Raw genomic sequence first — 23,429 nt, 5'->3', positions numbered from 1 at the left:
AAGCCCCAGAAAAGTGCTGTGGTACAAACTTCTTGCTGTTCCTCCAGGCACAGTAGTTCCCACTTACATGAGTGACACAAAATGGGACAAAGTGGACCAAACAAGAACTAGTGGTTGCCCTGCTATGTATAGCTGTAACTTTACTGAGTACCCTGTCTGTGTAACACTCACCATTGCTGTTGGGCTCTTCTGCTGGCATATGCTGTTCTACATCCTCAGGCTGCAGAAAATCTCTCTTCAAAACCTCAATTACTTGTATGCTTCGCAGACTCACCAGGTCTACATCTTTCAATTTCTTTTCCAGCTGCTTTGCCATTTCCTGGCTGGACTGGCTTGTCAAAATTGTGATCTGAAACACAAATCAGTGCAAGAGCTGCCTCTATCCTATTGCTCTCTTGGTAGGTGATGATGCCTGGTCTGTTCGAACAGCACAGGTCCCACTATGAAAAGAAATCTTGTTAAAATATCTATTCAAAAGCAGATTTAAAAGCATTTTTCTTTAGCTTATATTTAAGCCAACATGTGCCACTTTGTGCCATACTGGAAGAAGCTGAAACAATCCAGAACTGTCTTATGTTCTATGCTTTCTGCATAAGGACATTGACTCTGTGTGTGTATAGGAGGGACTTAGTGCCTGAGACTTTCTGAGGGACAGCGTCGCTTCCCATTACTTCATCAACTGTAGTTCAGGTAGACTGAATCTGGCCTTCTCACTTGAAGGCTGAATGGGAGTTGCTTTTTTTTTTGTGTATAGGTTAGGTTTTGGGTGGGTTTTTAAGTATATAGTTTATCCCAAAGATGTTTCTTGAGAGCAACAGTAGGTGTGATTCCCACCTCCCAGTTTTGATGTTATACTAAGGGAGTGACTGCAAAGACTTTCTTCATTACTGACAATCAGCATCAGTTTCTAGGAACAGGTCAGGCATGTTTGGTCCCAGCTTCTACCCTGAAAGAGTTGTTTGAGAAAGTTTCGAGTTCTGACCTTGCCTGATGTTTAGTGATGGTGAAGTACCAAATCTTCTCAGCACATCTGCTCATTGCTCCAAAGGACTGATTAACAGCTCTAAAGGATAAGGTGTATTTTAGGCAAGGCTGCTAACAAACATCCTGTAGGGAGCATCTGGGCAAACTTAACAGTAAACCTTCACAAATGAATTCTACTACGAAGATAGTAATGCCAACAGAAGTGACAGTTCAAGGGTGAAGGACTTTTCTGGGGATGGGGCAGGGAGTATTGCCTTCTCAGGGCAGGGAGTGTGGCTGCAGCCTTGAGGCCTCAATGCTCACGTGCCAGCAACTGGGGACACCGGGATGCAGGAGCAGCTAGTGGGCAGACTGAGTGTCTGAGCCCAGCTGCTGGAAGGATCCACACTGTACATATGAAAATGTGTGTGTGTATACTGTGAGGGTGCTGAGGCGCTGGCACAGGGTGCCCAGAGAAGCTGTGGCTGCCCCATCCCTGGCAGTGTTCAAGGCCAGGTTGGACACAGGGGCTTGGAGCAACCTGCTCTAGTGGAAGGTGTCCCTGCCCGGGGCAGGGGTTGGAACTAGTGACCTAGGAACTAATTAGAAACTAATGAAAAAGGGGAACAGGGGCTGCTCTGGAGCTGGGGGTAGCTGAACTATCTGAAAGATATAATTGTCTCTTGCAGAGCTATAGACAGAGCATCTGCTACACTGATGCACCCTGATTCATCAAAACCACAGCTGCATTACATCTGTAGCCTATCACCTCCAATTTACCCTTTTCGCACTAGCCCGAGTCACACCAGCACATGCCAGACAGAGACCAGGAGAAGTATTTTAACAAATACGGAACTTGAAGTAGCTGCTGTGACTTCCCTTCATATTACCACAGTTTCCAGATAGAATCCCTTAAGGCCATTATACTTGCTAATCTAAGAACAAATGTGCTACTGGTGACTTTGAAAGATGCTTTTCATCCTATTGCAGATTGGCCACACTTCTGCCCTGTAGCTGCTGCTGGGACCTTGCTTCTCTGATGCTGGTGGCTTTTCCCTTCTGAAGTCAGGATCTCAAAAGAGTAAGCATTTTCAATACCTCTAACAAGTATTTGGGTTTTAAATAACGGCAGGTTGTAACAAAGTCTGCCTCCTATGCTTAGTAGTCAGGAAGGAATATTCTTGCCTCTCTGTGGTTTAACTGTTAGGAAACGGCACATTTGCCTAAGGACTACATCTCATTGGTGCAAGCAAATTGCCAGAGGTGCCTTTGTGCTATAAATATTGGCTATCATTGTCTCACACTACAGAAACTGTGCTTCTATATACTAGCTTCTTCTATATACTATACTTCTACATACTATTCTATGTACTTCTATGACTAGCACCTCCTTAAGTGCTTGTGTTTCTGCTGGCTCATATGTGAGCATACTTCATCAACAGCTTCCAACACGCTCCATTTCTTCATCCAACTGCTGTTCATAGTCCCGTCCTGCCCCTTCCCACTGAGCTCCCTGCAACATGCCTCACTGCTGCTGCCCTTGGCCTTGCCACCACTGCGGTGCCAGTGGGCTGGTGCCACAGGCCGTGCCTCTGTCTTCCTGGCACAGCTCCGGGATGGTCTCTTCCACATGGATGGAAGCATGTGGAAAGCTTCTGGATTAACTTATGTTGCTTTAGAAGTGTAACAGCAAAAAGCAAAAAAGAGTGCTTGGCCTTTTACAAGGGTGAAATACACTTTTGCCTTTCTGAGATCACCAGCTTTTATTTTTCAACAAAGATCTGAGAATTGTAGGCGCTCTTCTGCTTGCTTCCTGGCTCCTTGGTGATCTGATGGTGCTTATTCACCCTTATGTGAAATACCAAGGCCACCCCTTAAATCCCATTTAGGACTGTTGAAACACCTTTTGTTGTGATTTGCAGAAGAGTGAATTTCATCCACAGATTGGATTTCTGCAGCACACAGAATAGGAAGGGTTGTTAGCTTGGAGAGAAGTCCTTTGTCCTTGAGATTCTCCACAGAACTAAAATCTGAGCTAAAGTTTCCTCAAGATAGACAAGCATGATGTGTTGCCTTTTGGAAGTACCTTCTCCAGTACCTGTGCTAGAATCAAGCGTACTATAATACTTTAGATCTCTACATTATTTGAATTCTCTCTAGTTTTATTTTGGATATTTTTCAAATGAAATAAGATTACTATAAATAGTACCCAGTAACGAAGCCACAAAAGAGCTATTCTTAATTTTTCTTTCCCTTTGCTTTGTAAGGCGTGGTTTCTTGGAAGAAACATTTGATGTCTGTCACTAACAGCTCAAAAGGAAGTAAGGCAGTGGAAATGGGGAATGGAATAGAGTTAGCATGGAGCAACTCAGAGGGAGGACTAGAGCTGGCAAGTGTGACTGGTGTCTATGGTATTTGCTGTTGTATGGAAACCAGGAAAATACAAAGTCTCCAGTGTGGACACTAGTTTGAATGTGGTGAAGGGAAAGGGATCATGTGTTCAGCTGTCAGTGAGAGGCTTCTATCAGAGCATCTCTGCCTGCAGCTGACCTCAGCAGGGGCTATCTAGTACTGTCTGAGGTGTTTGCTGGAAGAGATTTCAATGCAGCAATTTAGGTACAGTTTGCTGCATGAAGCTGCTGAAGAACAGCCACATCTCCTGGGTTACAGAGTTCTTGTCCTGCCTAAGAAATCTGTTAGAATTTGTGCATGTTTGAGGGTAGGTTTTTGCTTGATGCTTGCTTGAGTGTTGTGGTTTTGCTGTTGGGTTTGGGGGTTTTGTTTGTTTGGTTTGGATTTTTTTAAAACAAAACTCTGCTACACCATTCTGTGGTTTGGGTATAGGGGAATTCACCATACAGATGTGGGTCAGACTGCTGCTCCAGCTCGGCATCTCTGCAGACTGCCCTGAGCATTTTATAAATGAGGACCTCTCCTCTAGGGTTGTCTTTAGATGGAACTGAGTATACCCAGGACCTTTGCAGTAACAAAGCATGCAAACTCACTATTTTCTGGTACCAGGAAGAAAAACATTTGGTTATCTATCAGGCGTCCCTGACCATGGCAGGGGGGTTGGAACTAGATGATCTTAAGGTCCTTTCCAACCCTTAGTATTCTATGATTCTATGAAAATGACTAACAACGTGGCACATGGTCAGCTTAATTCCAGAAGAGTGGAGGACACCCAATTTTCCAGGCTAAGCCAAGTATACAAGAGCAAATACAAGCTGGTAAGTTGTCAGAAGAAGGGGAATTAGTATTGCACCTGTGTACACTGTTCCTATGAGAAAATCAAAGTAGGTTATACAAATGGTGGTCAACACTTTTGAATAAGTATATTAATACCACAGCCTCTCACTGCAGCAGGTGTCTGGCATCCACATGCAATGGAAAGTATAATATAGCTGCATAATCTAGAGAAACAGGATTGCTTAGTGGATATAAACTCCCTATATTCACGGATAACTTAATTTTGAACGTAGCCATTTCATTCCTTCGACTATTCTAGAAGAGGTCCTGGATTTTGTTATGTGTTGAAAAAGGTCTGATTTCAAAAGTGCACTGTTTGTTCCAAGCCCCAGCTTTGAAGTTAAAGCACAAATCACATTTGAAACAGTTGGGGAAAAAATACTTAAAGGCCTTAAGAAAACACAGAGGAGAAGTAAGTCAGGGGAAAGGCTTCCTGGATAGATACTAGAAGTGAGTCTGAATTACAGCTGGGAGAGTCTGCCTAATCAAAGCACAACTCTGGAAGGGTTTAAGGACCTAAAGTAGAAGGACTGGGGAAATATCCCTCCTGGGGGTCTGGATTCCTTTATAGGCCTGACAAAACTCCAAAATCGGGTGGACCCTGAGCCTGTGAAGTCTGAAATGGAAGATAGTTTAGAGCCGATGTTTTCTTATGTCTAGAAGAAAACACCACTTCTGAGTCCTTCCCCTCTTGCCAACTGTGCCCTTTCACATCAGTTGATACTACTTTTAAAAAACCACTTCTTCCTGTGAACCTTGCTCTGCTTTCTACATCTGCACAAATGTTCTCATGCTTTTAGCAACTTCCCTCCCACTTAGGCAAGTACACACACCCAGCTGAGAATACAGCTACTAGTGTGCACCTCTGCACAAACATCCTGTTGTATCAGTGGAGAGTACTGGTGCTGTAACCACAGAATATCACTGTAGGCTGAAGGGAAAATCATGTCCATAAGTACTGTGAATGGCTTTGCCTTTGACACAGCTCTTCTGTGAAACTAATCAAAACAAACCTGGAAAATCATCCAATCTTAAATGCCTGAAATCAGATGCATTTTTCTAACTGCAAGATAAGTCAGTTTCCATAAACAGCTCCAACTTGAACCTGTCTGGTTTCCATGAACATTCTGAGATTGCCCTGTGGGATTTTTTCGGTAGGGCTTATTTTCTTCATTAACCCCTCCCGTGGACCTTGATACCACACAGACCGTCATCGGAACGTGCTGACTAGCAGCAAGTCTGGTGGAAGGCTCCTGCTACCTTCCCAACCTCTTCTTACCTCAAGAGAACTGTTTGCTGAGCTTCCTGCTGCTGTGTGCCTGCTATACTGCTTGAACTGTTGCAATCCATCCTGCACAGCTTGTACCACTCCATTTCCCCCCTGTGGGAAACAGCCTTCTCCTGGTAGCGAACGCAGCTCTGAAACGCAGGCTTGGATTCGTGCAAAGTTTTCTTTCACTTGCTGCAAAAACAGTATTCAATGAAATTGAAAGACTGGAAGTGTCAAACTGACACTATGAAATCATTTTCCATGATGTGGAAGAAGGCTTTTGAATTCATAGCTCTGAGTTAAGACTGGGGGTACGGACAGGAGTTAAAACTAGCCTGGTTTTATACTAATAAAACACACATGATCACTCCTCAAAATTCCAGCTGTCTACCTGTGGCTAGCTAAAATGTAGTGGTTCAGCACGGCCCTGTCCGCTGACCCTGCACAGCAGAGAGGAGCATAAGACAAGTAAGAGAGCACTGAGGCAGTGTGGTATCCCCAGGCCATAGTCACCCCTGCCATATCTGTACTCCTTTACTCATTGAGCTGTAGACCTCCGGAACCTGCATTCACCACACTTTGTGCTCTACAGTGCACACAGTGACATCCCATCATGTCAGTTCTGCTGTGAGGTTCAGCAATCTTTGACAAATGCACCACGTGGATGTGGCCAGGAGCCCCTTCATAGAGGTACAGCCAAATTCCCTGCAGTACAGATGCTTCTCCCGCAATCCAGGAGGCTGCTGCAGCTCACACAGATGTAAACCAGCTCTTCCAGGTCAAGTATTGCTCCTAACTGTGACAGAACAGGGCTCAGTGTGGGCAGCAGGCAGCCTCAAGTCCAGTTAAGTACCTGTCCTTTGGAGCTGGCAGAGCAGAGTTGTATTTTCTCTTGTATATGCCCAGCTCCTTTACATGTTAACTTAGGCGAGCCTATGCAAGCTGCAGTTTCAGCTCTGGAATGTGCCTGGGACATCAGTTAAACTTCTAAACACAAACTGTGTTAACTATTTATGACTGCACCCCTCTTCTGGGTGCTGACACCCAGCCCGGTGGCATAGGCCATGATAAGTCTCTTCACTTATGACCCTGCTCCTTCAGTACACAACTCCAAGAATTCACCATTTCACACTGTATGTCCAGCAAAACATTTTATTCTACAACACTACACAGCTTCCAGAGAGGAGCTACCAAAAAGAGAGATTGAAACTGGCCGTGAGCTGGGACAGGCACTGTGCTCACTGCCCTGTCTGGCTCCCTCCCATGTTGTGCCCTCACCCACTTCACTTTCTCAGTTTGCTAGTCCCTGTAGCTAATGTCTTTCTCCCTTGTTTCTTTTTTAGCCTTTTTTTGTCAGAGAGGGTCTGGGAGTTGTGGGTAGTGCCTGCCCATCCCAAGGGAAAAACAGTAGGAACAGGACCCATCAGCTGGAGGTGCTCAGAGTGTTTACTCTGTCCCACATTTAAATTTTTTTATGCTTTAGTACTTGCTTCCCCTCTTGTCACCATCACAGTTGTCTTCCACGGTTATTTACTTTCTTCGTGCTTTCCTTTTCTTTGGCATCCCCTTGCTCTTTCCAGGGAAGCTCTCTGGGCTTGTCAGTCAGGCCAGTAGGGGAGACCAGTAGGAACAGAGACCACAAACAAGTGCCCAGGAAAGACTAAGAAAAGGGTTACCTGTGATATGACACTTCCCCTTGTACTCTCCCAATCTCTATTTTCAGCTTTGGGGCTTTCCTGACTTAGTATGATTTGTCTAATAGGAAACCTTTAATATAGATCTATCTTGGTTCCTCACTGAGAAGTACCAAATTTTCCTCCAGCTAGGTGAGAATGTCAGTGCGGTAAACAGCATGCCCCGCTGAGACAAAGGGGCAATTCAGGACTGCAGGAAAAGCAACAGAGCCCGCAGGACAGATCTTTATCAGATAGATGTAAAACTGCTCTTGATTCCAGAAGCTGCAGAGGACCAGATATTATTAGTGAAATTAGCTCCACTGAAGAAGATGCTCATCTTGCTATACTTTACTGTTCCTAATGGAGAAAGAACAGTTCTGAAAAAGCCTTCAGTACAACAGCAGGTGCCTGAAACAGAGCTGGCTCACCAGGCAGAGCAGCCAAGCAGAGCTGGGGAGAAGGGGAGAGGGGCCTCACACTAGAGCTGTGCCATCAGCCCAGTGTGCGCTACTGGCTCAAGTCGCTGAGTGTGAACTTTGCTTCTTGGACAAGTCCCAGAGAAACACAATATTATGGCAAAAAAGATGTGATTACCAGTCATGCAAAGAGGAGGAGGGTGTATTTTTTAGCTCTCTGTACGGCGTTGCTGAGTCCAGTATCTGAATGTAGCATCCAGAAAAACAGAGGAGTGTTGGAAGTTATAAAGGGCCCATGGAAATGCCTTGCAACTAGACTTAGACTTTGTTCTCTTTTATTTACCAGCTAGAAGACCTGCTAGGAACCTGCTTCTATTTAGAGGCAGGAAGGAAGGATAAAATACAAACAGGTTCTTCAGCCTAGCCAAAAGAGAAAATACTTTAACAAATCCCTGGAAGCTGAAGTCAACAAATGCAAATTAGGAACTAGGTGCAAGTTTCACAATGACAGTGATAAACCACTGGAAGAAATTCTCTCTTGATAACTACTTGGTTCTCCATCTTGTAATATCTTCAGATCAACACTAGATGTCTTTCTGGAGGAAGTGCTTCAATGTTATATGGGTACTTCAGTGAAATATGTAATATGCAGGAAGCCAAACAATGATCTAAGGGTTCCTCTGTCTGCAAAACCTGTGATTATCATACTGAGGAACTGTTGCTTAAATAAAAAAGCAAGGAAGCAAGACAAGTGTCTGTTCTTAAAGCCCCCATCAGAATGATTTCACAGTTATCTCCAGAAAATGTTTCTTTGGTATACTGTGAAGTTTTCCTTATCGCATTATCTATGACCTATTCTACAAACCAAACACCGCTGTTAACCACAGTCTCTTGCAGATCACACTTGCTAAATTACTGTTGACCTCTGTTTTTAGTTCCTAGTTGACCTCTACCATTCCTGAGATGTGAAAACTTTGACAGAGTATTTCAGAATGTTCTCACAAGTGGAAGGGTTAATCCTGTGTGTTTACACCAGGGTGCTGTAAATGAGAGTGCTCACCATGGCTGTTTATAGTAGTGTGACTTCATAGACTCTTGTGAACTTTATGATGCTTTGTAATCCCAAACTTTTATTGTAGAGTTTCTAGTCACACTCATCTATATTTATATTGCTGCATATCCCAGATGAGTGAAATACTTGTTCTTACTGCCTTAGATCTGTGTATTTAAAAGTCATGTAGATGTGGCACTTGGGGACATGGTTTAGTGGTGGACTTGGTAGTATTGGGTTTACAGTTGGAGTCGAACTTAAGGGTCTTTTCCAATCTCAATGATCTATTATTCTGCAAGTCTATAATTTCAGGATACTTCTCAATTTTGGCAAAAATATTTTGAATTCTGATCCTTTCCCCTTAAATGACTGGAACCTCTCCCAGAGTGGTAATTTTTGTGTAATCAACAGGTATATTGCCCATTTCACCACCCGAATTATTACAGCTTTAGAGTCGTGTTTGATAATTTTGATAGAGAAGCAGTACAAATAGTGCAGAAAACAGCATATGAACTGGAGAGGTACAACAGATGCTTCAGAGGGGACAGCACAAAACCTAACTTATGTACACGATCAACTTCACAGATCAAAGATGACATCAATGATGTCCTTTTAAACATCATTCTTCACAAAATTCACCTCTTCCATGAAGTCTATGAAACTGTGCTCTCTGAGAATGATTGATTTTTAGATATACATTTGGAGTAAATCATAACTTTCTTTACTGAACCGCACCAATCTGTTGCATTCATGCTTGTTAGATCCCAAAAAACATAATTTCACACCTACCGTAAAGGGGAGCAGACACTCCTGCTGGTTCTGCACCACGTAGAGGCTCAGCAGGGGCACACGGCAGGGGCCAGCCAAGCTGTGCGCCAAACACAGTGTGTTTTCCAGAGCTTCAGAGAGTACAGAACAAGTGTTGGTCCACGAGGGTGATGTGACATCCACAATGAGAATCCGTGATGGCTGCTGGAAGTGTACTTTAGTAGCAGGAAATGTTCTCCGTGTTTCTGAGAGTAATTTTCTGGAACTCATGGCTTCTGAACATGTGCATTAGATGCCCAGTTATCCACCTGCATCTGAACAGGAAAAAAAAATAACAAATAGTAGCAGTGAATGAGACTCTCATTTTCCCATTCACTTAAAACCAACCTGAGACATAGCAGACAGTAAGGAATTAGACTCTTACACCTTTCTCCAAAAGCAATCATTGTCCTTGCTCTAAGATAAACTCACACAAAGACAAGGGGAAATGTATCAGTTGAGAAAAAAAAATGCATGGCAGATATTCTCTTGCAGATACAAGTGGAGCAGCTGAAAGTGTTAACAGCTTAGCCATGGCCCCTGGATCAGCTGTGATATGTCGCATGCACAGCCAGTGTGGCTCAGGTGCCTGGCATCAGTCTCCAGCAGAGGAGTGACCTCCAGCAGCGGGGGGACAGCAAGACTTTGAACTCCTACTTCTGCAGTGGCCAAGAGATTATACCCAAACGCCCCGAGAACACAGCCCCCAGTCCTTAACACCAGCATGAGACAAGTAGCTGTAATAGCCAGAAAAGGCCAGCATGATGCAGCAAGAAAATAGTGCACACACACAGATTCTGCTTTGAGGATGGTGTAGAACCAACCTTTGTCCTTCTAACACCCGGGGTTGGCTCTGCTCTGACAAAAGCCTCAATGAATGCAGCACTACAGTTGCCAGCGGTATCTCACACTGTTCAAGAACATGGGAGTGCTGCAAGCCTTAAAAAATCTGTATTGTCAGAAACTCTAACAGAAAGCATTTTCAGCCAAACACCAGCTTTGATTCCCAGAGCTGGCTGGAGAAGCTGGGAATGCTACGCACAGAGGTGGCTTGTGCTTCACGTGCCACAGAGCTGTGCTAGGCAATGCAGAGAGTCACTGGAAGAGCTCCGTGATGTTGTCAGTGTTCAGGCGACAGCTTGCTCAAGGAAGGAAAGGGAAGATTGGGGGATTAGGGCTCTGCAGTTCCCGGGCCCTGTGTGTGTGGGAAGAGAGGTGGTTCTTGCTGCAGTGCCCTGCGAGACCACGGATCCCTTCAGCACACGAGCAGAATGTGTGTATTTTCCTTTCCAGTATCCAGCCTTTCACCCAGCAGCACCACCACGTACCTCTGCGTGCACAAGGCTCAGCTGGCGCTGCTCTGAGAGACTTCCCCACAGTCTTTATGAAAATCTGACTATTTCTGGGAAAGGGTAAGCAGAGGAGAAGCCAGAGGCAAACAGGAATGTGCTGCTGGGCCTTGTGTACCTCCTGCACTCATCTGTACGGAACAGAGGAAACCACTAAGCCTGAGCCCAGAGCCAACACCTTGCAGCTTGGCACAAACGTTTAGAGGCAAAGTATTCACATGCACTCATCCTCAGACCTTGAATACGAAGTTTGTTCCCCACCCCCTTTCCCTTCAATGCACACATCTTAAGCACAAGAGCCATCATTTTACTGGTTTGGGGTTTTTTTTTCCCCTTCTTCATGAACAAAGCCCCTGCTTAAAATTTTCTTCACTAAATGTAACCATACCTGCACAAAGCATTCAGGGCTGTCCCTAAGGATATACAAAACGCTTTAAAAATCTGTCTTGGTCTTGATAATAACAGTAGTGGGTAACCATACAAGTCTTCTTGTGCCCAGAAAGGTGCTTGTATAACTGCACATACCTTCTCAACACGAACTAGAATGAAGTCTTTCTTCCAACAGCTGTGTAAACCCCCAGCAGGCTTGGTAAAAGTCTGAAGTGCCCCTGGGTTTACATAGTTGGGCTCTGCTCAGAACCCAGGCCAGTATGCATTCCTGGAACTTGTGTGGTATGTTCAGCTGAGACAAAGAACTCCTTTATGCTCACCAAGGAGACAAGCTACTGTATTTCCTACCGCCTCCAGCACTTTGGTGTACAAATTTCTGAGAGTCTTGAAAAGAGCAAGAAATGCATTTCTATTTGTCTGAAGTATCACCAGAAAAAAGATCTGAATGTTTTTCAGTGAAGGAATAACAGGCTCATCAGACACTGACTTTCAAAACTTCAGGCTAACATGTCACAACTGGTGAAAATGTATTGGATGGATGGATGGATAGATAGACAGATAGATAGATAGATCACACAGATATGTGAAGGTATCTTGCTTTGACGAGTAACCCAATATAATTTCATTGGAAAATGAAAACCTGCCAGCTACCACTTTAATCAGTGTCTCTTCTGGAACCTTACAGTTTACATGAGACTTTACTAAATTACTTCACTGAACCTGGGGAAATAGTTGCCTGCCTGTGGTTTTTGTGAGGAGGCTGCTTACTACTGAGCTCTGCAAGCCCCCAGGGCTTTCTTGAGCAAGGAAAACAAAACCCATCCAGCAGGCAGAAATCTAGAAAATTTGGGTCTTGGATGTGCATTGGTTTCAGAGAGGAAAATGAGCCTTGATTCTGAAAAAGACACAGTTTTCCTACATTTGACTGAATTCTCTCATTCTTGATGCTGTACTGCACTATGCTTATTTTAAACTACCTTTAGTGAAATGGGTCCCTCACCAGCTGTGCTCTCTAGCAACCGAATTTCATTTCTTTGTAATTGTGGTATCTTAACGAGTCTTTGCTTAACAATATTGCTAGGAGTTATATGCAGTTCTCTGTTCCAGCCCTACCATACAGGGTAAACTGTCCGCCTCTCCTGCAGCCTACACCAGTTTGCTCTTTGCTGTGATGAGGCTGGGTAACTGAAAAACTCTGTGTAACAGTCTAACTGGTTGCTATGATAAACTCACATCTTCGTTTAAACCGCAGGTAACTGACAGAGAGCCTGGCCTAAGGGATTACACCATAATTCAGTGCGCATGAGTGAAAACTGTTAGTCCTAGCAGCTGATAAAACATTAACTTATTGCTCAATAAAACAGAATGTATCAGCTGTCAGAGCTAGTTGCTAATGCTGGCGTATATTTTGCTCAATGCAAGAAGACATTTTGCAGAACTAGAAAGACAGGGACGGAAGGAAAGCTTTGCCACACTGAGTGACCTGTGAGTGCTGATGACATTCTGCAGTTGCATATTATCCTGTGTGCTTAATTTGTTCCCATTATACAAACCCCTTAAAAAATATCCAAGTCTAAAAACGTGTAAATGAGAAGCAACACCAAAGTTATGGGTTAAAGAATACTAAGGATAGTCTCCATCTTCTTTCTAATATAAGAACCAGCAAAATTTGGACCCGACCTCACTCTAAGAAGTAAGAAAAATAACATTATTCACAAAAAGTGAGTAATGAGTTTAAGAATTCCTTACTGGGTAGCTAAACCCTACAGTCCTGCAGCTGTGAAGAGAACTGCTTTGACAGTGGTCTGTTTACAGAGAAGTAGGGAGTAGAGCTAGGAAAACCTTGAGACGTGATAAAAATAAATACAAGCTGTTGGCAAGGGAATGCACCCAAATGGTGAACAAAAGGCACAAACAGTGACAGCCAACGGGTTTAAGGACAATAAAAACTTACCCGTAAATCATGAAAGAAGAAAAGCTACTCCTCAAACTCATAGAGAACAGAAAACAATCTCAAAATAGTATAAACCTGCTATTAGCTTCTAAGGATACAATTTTCTTGACTGATGGAGAAAAAGTGTTCAATAAATATTCTGATCTGCATTTAGAAAAAATGCAGTTAACCGCAGGAGCAGCAGAGGTAGTGGCAGGTAAGAGCTCGCGTCACCTTCAGCTCGGGAAGTCCCCAGTCATTGGAGGCAGGGAGAGCTCGCCCTCTTCCTCCACTCTTCCCAAAGCATTTGCTGTGGGCCACAAGTTCATGGAGGAAACAAACCCTCAGTCTTACCCTGTGTCACCATTTTCACATATTTGTCATTTTGAGTTTCAAACGTGCCATTGTCTGATTCGGCTTGGGAAATGTGAATATTCTCATGTAGAAAACAGATCAAGCTGAATAAATAAGTGGGTTTACTGGAGAAAAAAAGCAGCAAGCCAACAAGAAACCTGAGCTGTGAAGCTGCTATGCAGTGGCCTCTGGTGTACATCTTTTTGTCTACCTAGCCTAGATAGGAAGGTATTTATTTAAACAGGTCAGGGTGAACATGAGAATGAAAACAAACAAACAAATCGCATAAAATCAAGCTAATGAAAACAAAATTATTCAAGATTCCATATAACGGAAGGTACTCTATGTTTTTCTATGCATCAGTGCTATAATCAATCATAAATAAGTGGCTTTAGGTTTGTGCTTTTATTGACAAAATCACTAAATCTTAGTAAGAATAGTCACTTTATCATAGTGTTAAAATCACTTATCATACTCTTTATAGGTTTCTTTTTTCTCAAATTAAAGGAATTTTAACTTTATAGGAATTTAGAAAAAGGCATTTTCTAATTCTGAATTGCTAAAAATGATGCAGCAAATGCCTGTGAATGCTCATCAACCAGCGTGTTGACAGATAGAGCAAAACAAGGACAAGCTGATGCATAATGCATGTGCCCAAGTGCCCCTACAGAACAAGCAGCCAACTCATAAAACCCATCAAGAGTGCTCAGAGGAAAGCGTGTTGTCATGGGGGACTGCTGAGTGATGTGCTGGAGCTCTCAGAATTAAAACTTTTTAGGTATTGTAATATCTTTTTTATGAGATTATATGCATGATTAATGAAGCCTCATAGGGCATATGCTCTATCTTGCCTGGCATCTTGATTAAGAAACTAGAATGATACGAAGTCAATATACACATTAAACGGATAAAACCTGCATAATTCATAAGCCTGAAAACATAACTGTAGACTGGCAATCCTCACGGAGGGTGCCTCAGTAAGTGCACAGGAAATCGTGAGATACATGCACGGATCAGAGCAGACCAGTTGTCCCCCATAATAATGCCTTACAGACAGGCCCACTTTTCTTTTTCTCCTACTCCCTGACGCAAGGCATCTTGAATCCTTTTCGATGCAATGAAACAGGATGGAGCAAGAGGGACTGTTATTTCCCTTCCATCACACCTTGAAATATCCTTTGACCTGATAGTCAGGGCACTTTTCTGAGAAGTAGGGTAACTCATGTGAACTCTTCACCCTGAGAACAGCATTGACTGTATACTTCACATGTTCTGGATGTCTTTTCCAGCCATTAATTCAGCATACAAAACAATGAGTGGCAATAAGCACATCAGCTTCAGCAGAGAAGTGAAGGCACAATTTATGTGTTAATGTGTGTTAATAGCAATTCTTGTTAATTGAGAATAGAATCCCTAGAATACTAACATATACCAGCAGCTTAAAAACACAGTTCTGTGTGTTTAAATCAGGTGTGGCAACCCAAAGCCTTTGTATCCTGGATATGACCTCTGAGCCTCTAAATGCTCAGTCTCACTGTAGCATTCCCACAGGTTCATAGTTCCTGTACTATTTTTTAAAAAGCTTTAGAAAGCCACACTTCCTCACAGGCCCTGTGGCTGGATACCCAGCACAAGGGCATACGAGCAGCCTGCGGCACTTGTCCTCTGGCCCACAACCTCACACGGCAAAATCTGCACGCTGCAGCTGCATGTCCCACCTGGAATACGAGGACGTGCCAGGGCAGCTGTGGCAGTTGTGGCTGTGTCTCTACATCAGGCAACCTGCCCCAATGCAGGCCGGGCTGCTCTGCTACAGTGCAGACTGAGCAGGCATCAGGTAGCGGCGGCTCCTCTCTGCCTTGCCCGGGCGGTGCCCGCTGGAGAAGGGAGCACAGTCGGGTTTCACTGTAAATGTCAGGGTGGATGGAACAGGGGAGACCCTGCCTGCGCCATTCCTCCTCCAGAAGCAGAGTCACAGAAGCATTTCGGTCGGAAAAGATCATCCAGCCCAACCCTTAGCCTGATACTGCCAAGTCCACCACTAAACCACGCCCCCAGGTACCATGTCTACAAATACCGGTTCTCCCCTCGGGAGGTTCTCCCCCCCCCCCGAGGGGACCCTGCCCACAGGAGCCGTGCCGTGGCTCCACACTGGGCGCGGCAGGGCCCCGCTGTAGGGGAAGTGCTTGTGGCCATGCTGGGCCAGAAGCACCCGGTCGGGGCCTGTAACACAAGGGGAGCCCAGCACGGGCAGGCGGCGGGCGCGGGGTTACCTGCGGTCCCGGCAGATGTGCCCGGCAGCCCCCCGGGTGGCGGGCCCTGGCCGGCGCTGCGCAGGGTGGCCGCGGGCAGGGCACCCGCCTGGGCAGCAGTGCTGAGCCGGACCCCGCCTCCCTGCACAGACGTCCGTGGGGTGGGCCTGGGCACGCGTGTTCCAGACACGCCTCGGCATGCCGCCGGCGTGCGCTGGCACGTGTAGGCAGGTAAAACAAAGAGCAAAAAAGCATTTTCTCATAAAGGGCATAATTAAGAGTTCATAGGCAGAGGATGGTGTAGAAGGCCAAAAACATTAAAGAGTTCCAAATGGCTTTGGAATTACTTCACAAAATGAGACTCTATCAATGGCTGTTAAACTGAAAGATACAGATAAAACCTTTGCCCTAGAAAAAGTTCCTAATCTGGAGGTGTTTCAGAGGGATTATCACTTGTACGTGCTCAGTTCTTACATTCCTGCTGTCAGCATCTCCTCCTGACTACTGCCAGCAGCACTGTACTGGGCAGACAGGGCCTTAATCTGACCCAGTTCCCCAAAGATAATTTATTATGATAAACAATGAGCTCAGAATACCCCTTTGGCTAGTTCGGGTCCGGTGGCCTGTCTCTGCTCTCTTTAGCTTCTTGTGCCCTTCCTCACTGCAGAGCATGAGGCTGAAAAGTCCTTGATGAGCGCAAGTGCTACTGAGCAACAACTAAAACATTGGTGCGCTAACAGCATTTTCTCAGACTAAAGCCCAAACACAGCCCTGCACCAGCTACTAGGAAGGAAATTAACTCTATCCCAGCTGAAACCAGGACAGTTCCCCAGGGAGGCTGTGTATAGGTCCAGACCCATATTCTGCTCCCTCTCCCCATTCTTCCTGGCTAGCGCAAGCTGAAGTCAAAGGACCGGTGTGTGCTCTGAGAAACCTGGGGAAAGAGGAGAGCAGGTAGTACGATACAGGGGGCACTGTCTGGTCTACATGAAGAGGGCAAATTAGAATCATAGAATCATAGAATAGTAAGGGTTGGAAAGGACCTTAAGATCATCTAGTTCCAACCCCCCTGCCATGGGCAGGGACACCTCGCACTAAACCATGTCACCCAAGGCTCTGTCCAACCTGGCCTTGAACTCTGCCAGGGATGGAGCATCCACAACCTCCCTGGGCAACCCATTCCAGTGCTTCACCACCCTCACTGTAAAGAACTTCTTCCTTATATCTAACCTAAACTTCCCCTGTTTAAGTTAGAACCCATTACCCCTTGTCCTACCACTACAGTCCCTAAAGAAGAGTCCCTCCCCAGCATCCTTATAGACCCCCTTCAGATACTGGAAGGCTGCTATGAAGCCTTCTCTTCTCCAGGCTGAACAGCCCCAACTCTCTCAGCCTGTCTTCATATGGGAGGTGCTCCAGCCCTCTTATCATCCTCGTGGCCCTCCTCTGGACTCGCTCCAATAGCCCCGTGTCCTTTTTATGTTGAGGACACCAGAACTGTACGCAGTACTCCAAGTGAGGTCTCACGAGAGCAGAGTAGAGGGGCAGGATCACCTCCTTCGACCTGCTGGTCACGCTTCTTTTGATGCAGCCCAGGATGCGGTTGGCTTTCTGGGCTGCAAGTGCACACTGCCGGCTCATGTTAAGCTTTTCGTCAACCAACACCCCCAAGTCCTTCTCCGCAGGGCTGCTCTGAATCTCTTCTCTGCCCAACCTGCAGCAGTGCCTGGGATTGTCCCGACCCAGGTGTAGGACCTTACACTTGGCTTGGTTAAACTTCATAAGGTTGGCATCGGCCCACCTCACAAGCGTGTCAAGGTCCCTCTGGATGGCATCCCTTCCCTCCAGCATATCAACCGAACCACACAGCTTGGTGTCATCGGCAAACTTGCTGAGGGCGCACTCAATCCCACTGTCCATGTCGCCGACAAAGATGCTGAACAGGACCGGTCCCAACACCGATCCCTGAGGGACACCACTCGTTACAGGTTTCCAACTGGACATCGAGCCATTTACCACAACTCTTTGCGTGCGGCCATCGAGCCAGTTCTTTATCCACCGAGTGGTCCATCTATCAAATTGATGTCTCTCCAATTTAGAGACAAGGATGTCGTGCGGGAAATTGGACTCAAGTCCATCATAAAATTCAACAGGCTCCAAGGGGTGTGTTACTATTCCTCAGTAATTGTTCGGAATTTGCATAGTTACATTAAAGACAATAATAAACATCCGTTTTCTGGAGGATTATGTGAGGCTTGTTAAATATTCTCTGCACCCCTTCACTTTACATCCTATACTGGATGTGATTTCACCAGGAAGGGAGAACAATCTCACAGTGAAACGCCTCTGAGAGTAGATAGGTCACTGCTGCTGTACATGAAATGCCTCACACATTCTGAATGTATAAACTTCTAAGAATTACTCAAACTGTGCTTCTAAAAATTACTGGAAAATAAAGCAGGCCATCCGGTGGGACAGCTGTTGTGATGTGTTCCAGCAACCAGCCCATGTTACCAAACAGAATGGAGACGTGGCAATCCAAACAGCAATTTTATTACATGAGGAAAAGTGCTTTGCCGGGGGTGACAAGGCAAACCACGTCTCCCATCAGAGCTCACTGGAGTGCAGACGAGCAGGGTGGCCAAGCTTCAGAGGTGTGGCGGGGCAAAGCAGCAGCTTTGCTACAGTCTTCCCCATCCCATCTGTAGTTTTTTACATTATTCCATGATGTCATGGCATCGATCTCTGTCCTCGCCACTGTGTGAGGCATGGATCAGGGAGGTAAGCGCTACGTGTTTGTTCCTTTTACCAGCTTCGTGGAATTTTGGCAGGGGAGCCATCCTTTAGTATCCGGCTGGGCACAACCCCTGCCAGTGAGGATTGGTGTGCAAAGGGCTCCCAGCTTGTGCTCCTCGGGTGCTTCCTGCAGTGCAGGAGGGATGCAGCACTTGGCTCTAAAGGGGTTCCCAGATGCCTCTCCAGAGGGTTACAGCTTTCCCCCACCCAGGGAACTTGAATGTGTATTTAAGCATGGCAATAAAAGGAAAAGCAAGAATGAAACCCTCGGCTTGATCTCTGCTCTTTTGATTTTTTGATGGTAAATTCAAACATTCCCCTCTCGAGTTGTTATTTTCGTTAACATTTTGGTTTTTTTTTTTTTTTTTTTTACCCCACATTCACACTCAAGTTTGCCATAGTTAACCGGTGCCTAATGCTGCTGTTCTTCAGGGTTTGGATGCTTTAAATACACCTAAAGGGCAGGAAAAGGAGCAAGTATTTATTAGCTGTCCAGTTCCCACTGAAGCCCAGATTTTTCTCCTCCCAGTTCGGAAGTGTCAGCAGCGAGGCTTTCCAGAGATCCCTTCTGGAAAGAAAGTTCCTTTTTCCCTCTTCTTTGCGTGTGCTTTCAAACTGGAGCATTGCGTGTGACAGCTCTTCCCAGGGGTGGAAGCCCAGGAGGCGGCGCCCGCGGCGGTTATTTCCCCTTTGGCAATTCGGAGACTCCCGGGGCGGGGCCGAGCGCGGGATCCGGGCCCCGGGCGCTGCTGCCCCGCGGCCGCAGCCCCACGTTCGCGCGTCGGTTTTGGTCCCTCGGGCGCGCCCTCGGGGTGCGGCGCATGCGCAGTGGGCGGGAGCAGCGTGGGGTTGCGCAGGGCAGGGGTCCCGGCACCGGCGGCACCGGCAGGTGAGGGCAGAGGCCTTCGGCGGGCGCAGGGGCGCCTCCTGCCCGCTGGCTCCCGGGCTGGCGGGACGGGAAGCTTCGAACCGCCCGGTGCGGCAGGTCCCGGTCAGCTGGAGGCGGGGCGGGTCAGGGCAGCCCCGGCGAGTTCCCCGAGAGTTCGGATGTTCGGATCAAAGCCTGAAAGAGCAGAGCTGAACTGTAACAAACACTTTCTTGCCTCTTTTAGCACATTGAAGAAGGACCGTGGACCCAAGGGGATAAACCGGCATCACTTCCATGTTGGTTTCCAGGCTTTCCTGAGAAGCAATGGCAGCCTTGTGAGTGAGGACGGTGACTGCGGATGCGGTTTTGGTGAGTTATTGCTGCAATGATGTCCTTTTCCCTTACCCTGTGGTGTGTAAATTCTTGCTTGGAAAGTGATTTTCTGGGACAGAAATCTTTCCTTCTCAAAGAAATTGCGTTTGTGGAACTCTTCATCAGAGCAGATCTTCAGATCCCTTCTGCCGTATTAGGTAGTAAAAGTCAGCAGCAGCAGGACTTTTCACCTTTTACAAGCAAATAAAGTCCATTTCCTTCCAAAGACCCAAGCACAGCACATCTCCAAAAAGTTGATGGCATCGCTGGTCTTTGGGTTCTTAGTTGTGACAGTTGAGACAGCATAAAAACATGTTCCTCTCTGCGTGCTTTGGGACAGCCAAAAGCACGAGAAAACCTGCCAGTCCTGTTCAGTAGCCTGATGGATGCAGCACTGGGGATTGATCTCCCTCCCAAGTAAAACCACGTTGGGGATCTGTTACCTCACTGATTGTTCTGTCATTTCTCTTTCTCTGACTGCATTTGTCTGCTTTCTTCTGTGCTCTTTTTTTAACTTGCTGAAATGTAATTTGGGATTTCTGTTTTTCAGGTGACTTGTTGCAGATGTCTCATGATGCTCAACAGATACTCCACGGCCAATGGGGCTGACGGGGACCAGGGCCATGGTGCCCTGGGGTGTCTGTCCCAGCACGGGCATGGAGGGGGAATGGCACAGAGCAGAGCCTGAGCAAGAGTTGTGGCACCATCCTCTGCAGTCTGCAGGACAGGGGCTGCAGGTGCTGTCCCCCCTTTCTCTTTTTCTTTCTAGCAGCGTCCCCCTTTTCTCAGGGGTGCGTGTGCCTGTGTACGCTCTGTACCTCTGTAAATGGCAATTATTGATGAGCTGCTGCTTGGGGCAGTTTTTCTCATTTTGTGCCTTTTGCTGGGGGGTTGAATAAAAAGGGGGGTGTGGGGAAATGTGGGGGCTGATGATGTCATCTCGGGCACCCCAGTGTCACTGGGTGGAGGGGCGATGATTCAGCAGAGGAGCAGGTGAGGATGGGTTGAGTCTCCTGAAAAAAGGGGGGGTAACAGCTTGCTTCGGGTCCGATTCCTCCAAACACGGACCTTCTGTGACAGGCTGTGCTTGTGGAGTCCAAGAGTACTACCGCTCCTCCGATTCTGGGTCTGCACGGGCGGTGGGGGATACCCACACCAAGTTTTGGAGAGAAAACCATCCCGTTTGGGATCTGGGTGGTGGTGGTGGTGGTTAAAGCGTTTTATCTCAAGCCACCAGTTTTGCCGCTCTTACCTTCTGGTTCTCTTCCCCACCCACCGACGGGGGGTGCCGAGCTCCGCTGCCGTGCGCAGCACAGGCGGAACCCCCGGCGCTCCCCGGTCGTCCGCTGAGCAGCGTCTTGTCCGTGAACGCACCTCTCGGCTTTCCCCTGTTGTGGAGCGTGGGAGGAACAGCCCCAGCCTTGTCCCGTCGTCAGCAGCAAAGGCGTGGAATGGTTTTTGGTACGGAGGCGCCGGGGACAGAGAAGAGTCAGCCCTGTCCCCAGTCAGCAGTTGGTGTCCCCGGAGGATGTAAACCGGGCGGGTGAGCGGCCGTTGCTCAGCCCGTTGCCTCCGCGGTACCGAAAGAGTGAGCAGGTGCTGCCATCATGTGGGCAAAACTCGGTACTGCATGTGGCGGAGATGGGAGGGGCGAGGAGCGGTGCCGGGCGGCGCTCGCTGCTGCCATCATGGGGGGTTTGCAGTGCTCTTATGGGGGTTTTAGGGGGTCTGGGGCGGGTTTTTTCGGGCGTCTAGGCGCGTTTAGGGTGTTCTGCTGGGGGCCTTCGGGTGTCTCGGGGACGAATTTGGGGGCTTGATGGGGTTTAGCGTGTTCTGATGTGGGCTTTAGGGGGCCTGGGGGACGATTTTGGGAGTCTGGGGGGATTTAGAGCTCTGTGATGGGGGCTATCGGGGGTCTGGGGAAAGATTTTGGGGGTCTGGGGGGATTTAGAGCTGTCTGATGGGGTCTTTAGGGGGTCTGGGAGACTTTTATTGGGCATCTGGGGGGATTTAGAGTGGTCTGATGGGAGCTTTAGGGGGTCCGGGGTGGGTTTCGAGTGGTCTGATGGGGGCTTTAGGGGGTCCGGGGTGGGTTTTTTGGGTTCGGGGGGGGTTTCGAGTGGTCTGATGGGGGCTTTAGGGGGTCTGGGGCGGGTTTTGGGTCGGGGGGGGATTTGGTGGCCTGGGGGGGGCGGCTTTAGGGGGTTTACAGGAGGTTGTGGGTAGTCTGAGGGGGTTTTTTGGGTCTGGGGGAGTGTGTGTTTGAGTCTAGGGGTTCTTTTAGGGGATGTGGGAGGGGCTTGGGGGATATTGGGGGTTGTGGGGTATTTTGAGAGGGGATTTTAAGGGGTCTTGGGTGGGGTAAGTTCTCTGGGGGTCTTTAGGGGGTCTGGGGATGGTTTGGGGGGTCTGGGGAGGGTTTTGGCGGTGCTTTTGGGGTGTTTTGGGGTATTTAGGGCTCCTTTTTTTCTGTGTTTTGGGGTATTTAGGGCTGATTTTGAGTGTTTTGGGCTGTTTTGGGGTTGTGTCACCCCAAATGGAATAAACCCCATCACTGCAGCCGCCTCCTGGTGTTATTTATTTGGGGGGGAGGGTCTGGGGGGTTCCCAAACTCTTGGGAAGCGTCTGGGGGGGGATTTGGGAGGGGTGTGTTGAGGTGGGGGGGGTGTGTCCGGAATTTGCCCCCCGCGGGACTCGAACCCGGATCCCAGCGAGTGTTACGTGAATGGAACGGTGCTAAGGGGGGGGGGGGGGAGGCGGTGGGGGTGTATAGCCCATCATGCTCGCCATTGGCGGAGGCGCCTGTCAGTCAGTCGTGTCCCGGCCCCCCCCCCCCCCACCGCTCTGATTGGCTAACCGCCACATGAGCAGCCCCTCTCTGCACCACGTGCAGTACCGATTTTTGGCCACATGGTGGCAGCACCGATCTGCTGCCGGCGCCTCATCGCCGCTCTCCCACGCGCCGTGTCGCGATTTGGACGTAGGAGAGGACGGAAAAGCGGCGGCCAGGTTTAGAGCTTGGTGTTTGGAGCGGTGTGCTGGGGGCTTCCGGGGGTCTGGGGGGATCTAGAGCGGACTGATGGGGGCTTTTAGGGATCTGTGGGGGTTTGGAGTGATCTTATGGGAGCTTTAGGGGGTCTGGGGTGGGCTTTTTGGGGCGTCTGGAGGGTTTAGAGCTGTCTGAGGGGGGCTTTAGTGGGTGTGGGGGACGATTTTGGGGATGTGGTGGGCTTTCGAGTGGTCTGGTGTGGGCTTTCCGAGATCGGGGGATGATTTTTGGGGTCTGAGGGGGTTTAGAGTGGTCTGATGTGGGCTATCGGGGGTCTGGGGGATGATTTTGGGGGTCTGGGGGGATTTAGAGCTGTGTGATGGGGGCTTTAGGGGGTGCGGGGGTTACACGCGGTGGTTGCTTGAGGAGGGGCAGCAGCCGCATCTCTAGGCGACCTTTCTCTCCCCCCCGCCTTCAGCCCATCAGAACAATGCTAGTCGTTCTTCACACTTCTTTAAATAAATCTTCATTATTTTCTTTATGTGAGATGTATAGATATCATTGTCTCGGTTCCCTGGTGGTGTCAATAAATTGGTTTGAATTGCAACACAGTATTGCTTCACTAGAGACCTGAACAGTGTTCAGGTGGGTATGGGGTTTTGGTTTAATTTTTTTGGTTGGTTGGTTTCTGGTT

At 47.6% G+C, this 23,429-nt stretch overlaps 2 protein-coding genes across 4 annotated transcripts in view; one reads left to right on the top strand and one right to left on the bottom strand.

Moving 5' to 3' along the window:
- Positions 1–15,826, bottom strand: part of M1AP (meiosis 1 associated protein) — a 29,522-nt gene extending 13,696 nt beyond the window's left edge. The window contains exons 1-5 of one of the 3 annotated variants that reach the window (XM_030475545.1): positions 10,761–10,795; positions 10,257–10,371; positions 9,415–9,707; positions 5,492–5,674; positions 172–349 (exon numbers count right to left, since the gene is read on the bottom strand). In XM_030475545.1, coding sequence (XP_030331405.1) covers positions 172–349; positions 5,492–5,674; positions 9,415–9,663 — 610 coding nt within the window. In that variant the 5' untranslated portion in view covers positions 9,664–9,707; positions 10,257–10,371; positions 10,761–10,795. Of the gene's footprint in view, positions 1–171; positions 350–5,491; positions 5,675–9,414; positions 9,708–10,256; positions 10,372–10,760; positions 10,796–15,731 lie in introns of those variants that run through there. The other 2 variants (XM_030475544.1, XM_030475546.1) reach the window with 2 other exon arrangements.
- On the top strand, positions 15,653–21,227 carry LOC115603600 (translation initiation factor IF-2-like). The gene is made up of 4 exons (XM_030475565.1): positions 15,653–15,933; positions 19,153–19,395; positions 19,619–19,743; positions 20,297–21,227. Exons 1-4 carry the CDS (start codon positions 15,653–15,655, stop codon positions 20,353–20,355), a joined length of 708 nt encoding a protein of 235 aa, XP_030331425.1. The 3' UTR covers positions 20,356–21,227.
- The last annotated feature ends 2,202 nt before the right edge of the window (positions 21,228–23,429 follow it).

This window comes from Strigops habroptila, chromosome 7, assembly GCF_004027225.2.
Source record: "Strigops habroptila isolate Jane chromosome 7, bStrHab1.2.pri, whole genome shotgun sequence".
Taxonomy (NCBI): domain Eukaryota; kingdom Metazoa; phylum Chordata; class Aves; order Psittaciformes; family Psittacidae; genus Strigops; species Strigops habroptila.
The sequence above is the reverse complement of the archived record's forward strand: the minus strand, read 5'-3'. Positions and strand labels throughout refer to the sequence as shown.

Coding starts and splice junctions, on each gene's coding strand:
- LOC115603600 (XM_030475565.1), top strand. CDS start 15,653: ATGCTGGGCCAGAAGCACCCGGTCGGGGCCTGTAACACAAGGGGAGCC. Junction 15,934..19,152: donor GCCGGCGTGCGCTGGCACGT/GTAGGCAGGTAA, acceptor AGCTCTTCCCAG/GGGTGGAAGCCCAGGAGGCG. Junction 19,396..19,618: donor GGCACCGGCGGCACCGGCAG/GTGAGGGCAGAG, acceptor TGCCTCTTTTAG/CACATTGAAGAAGGACCGTG.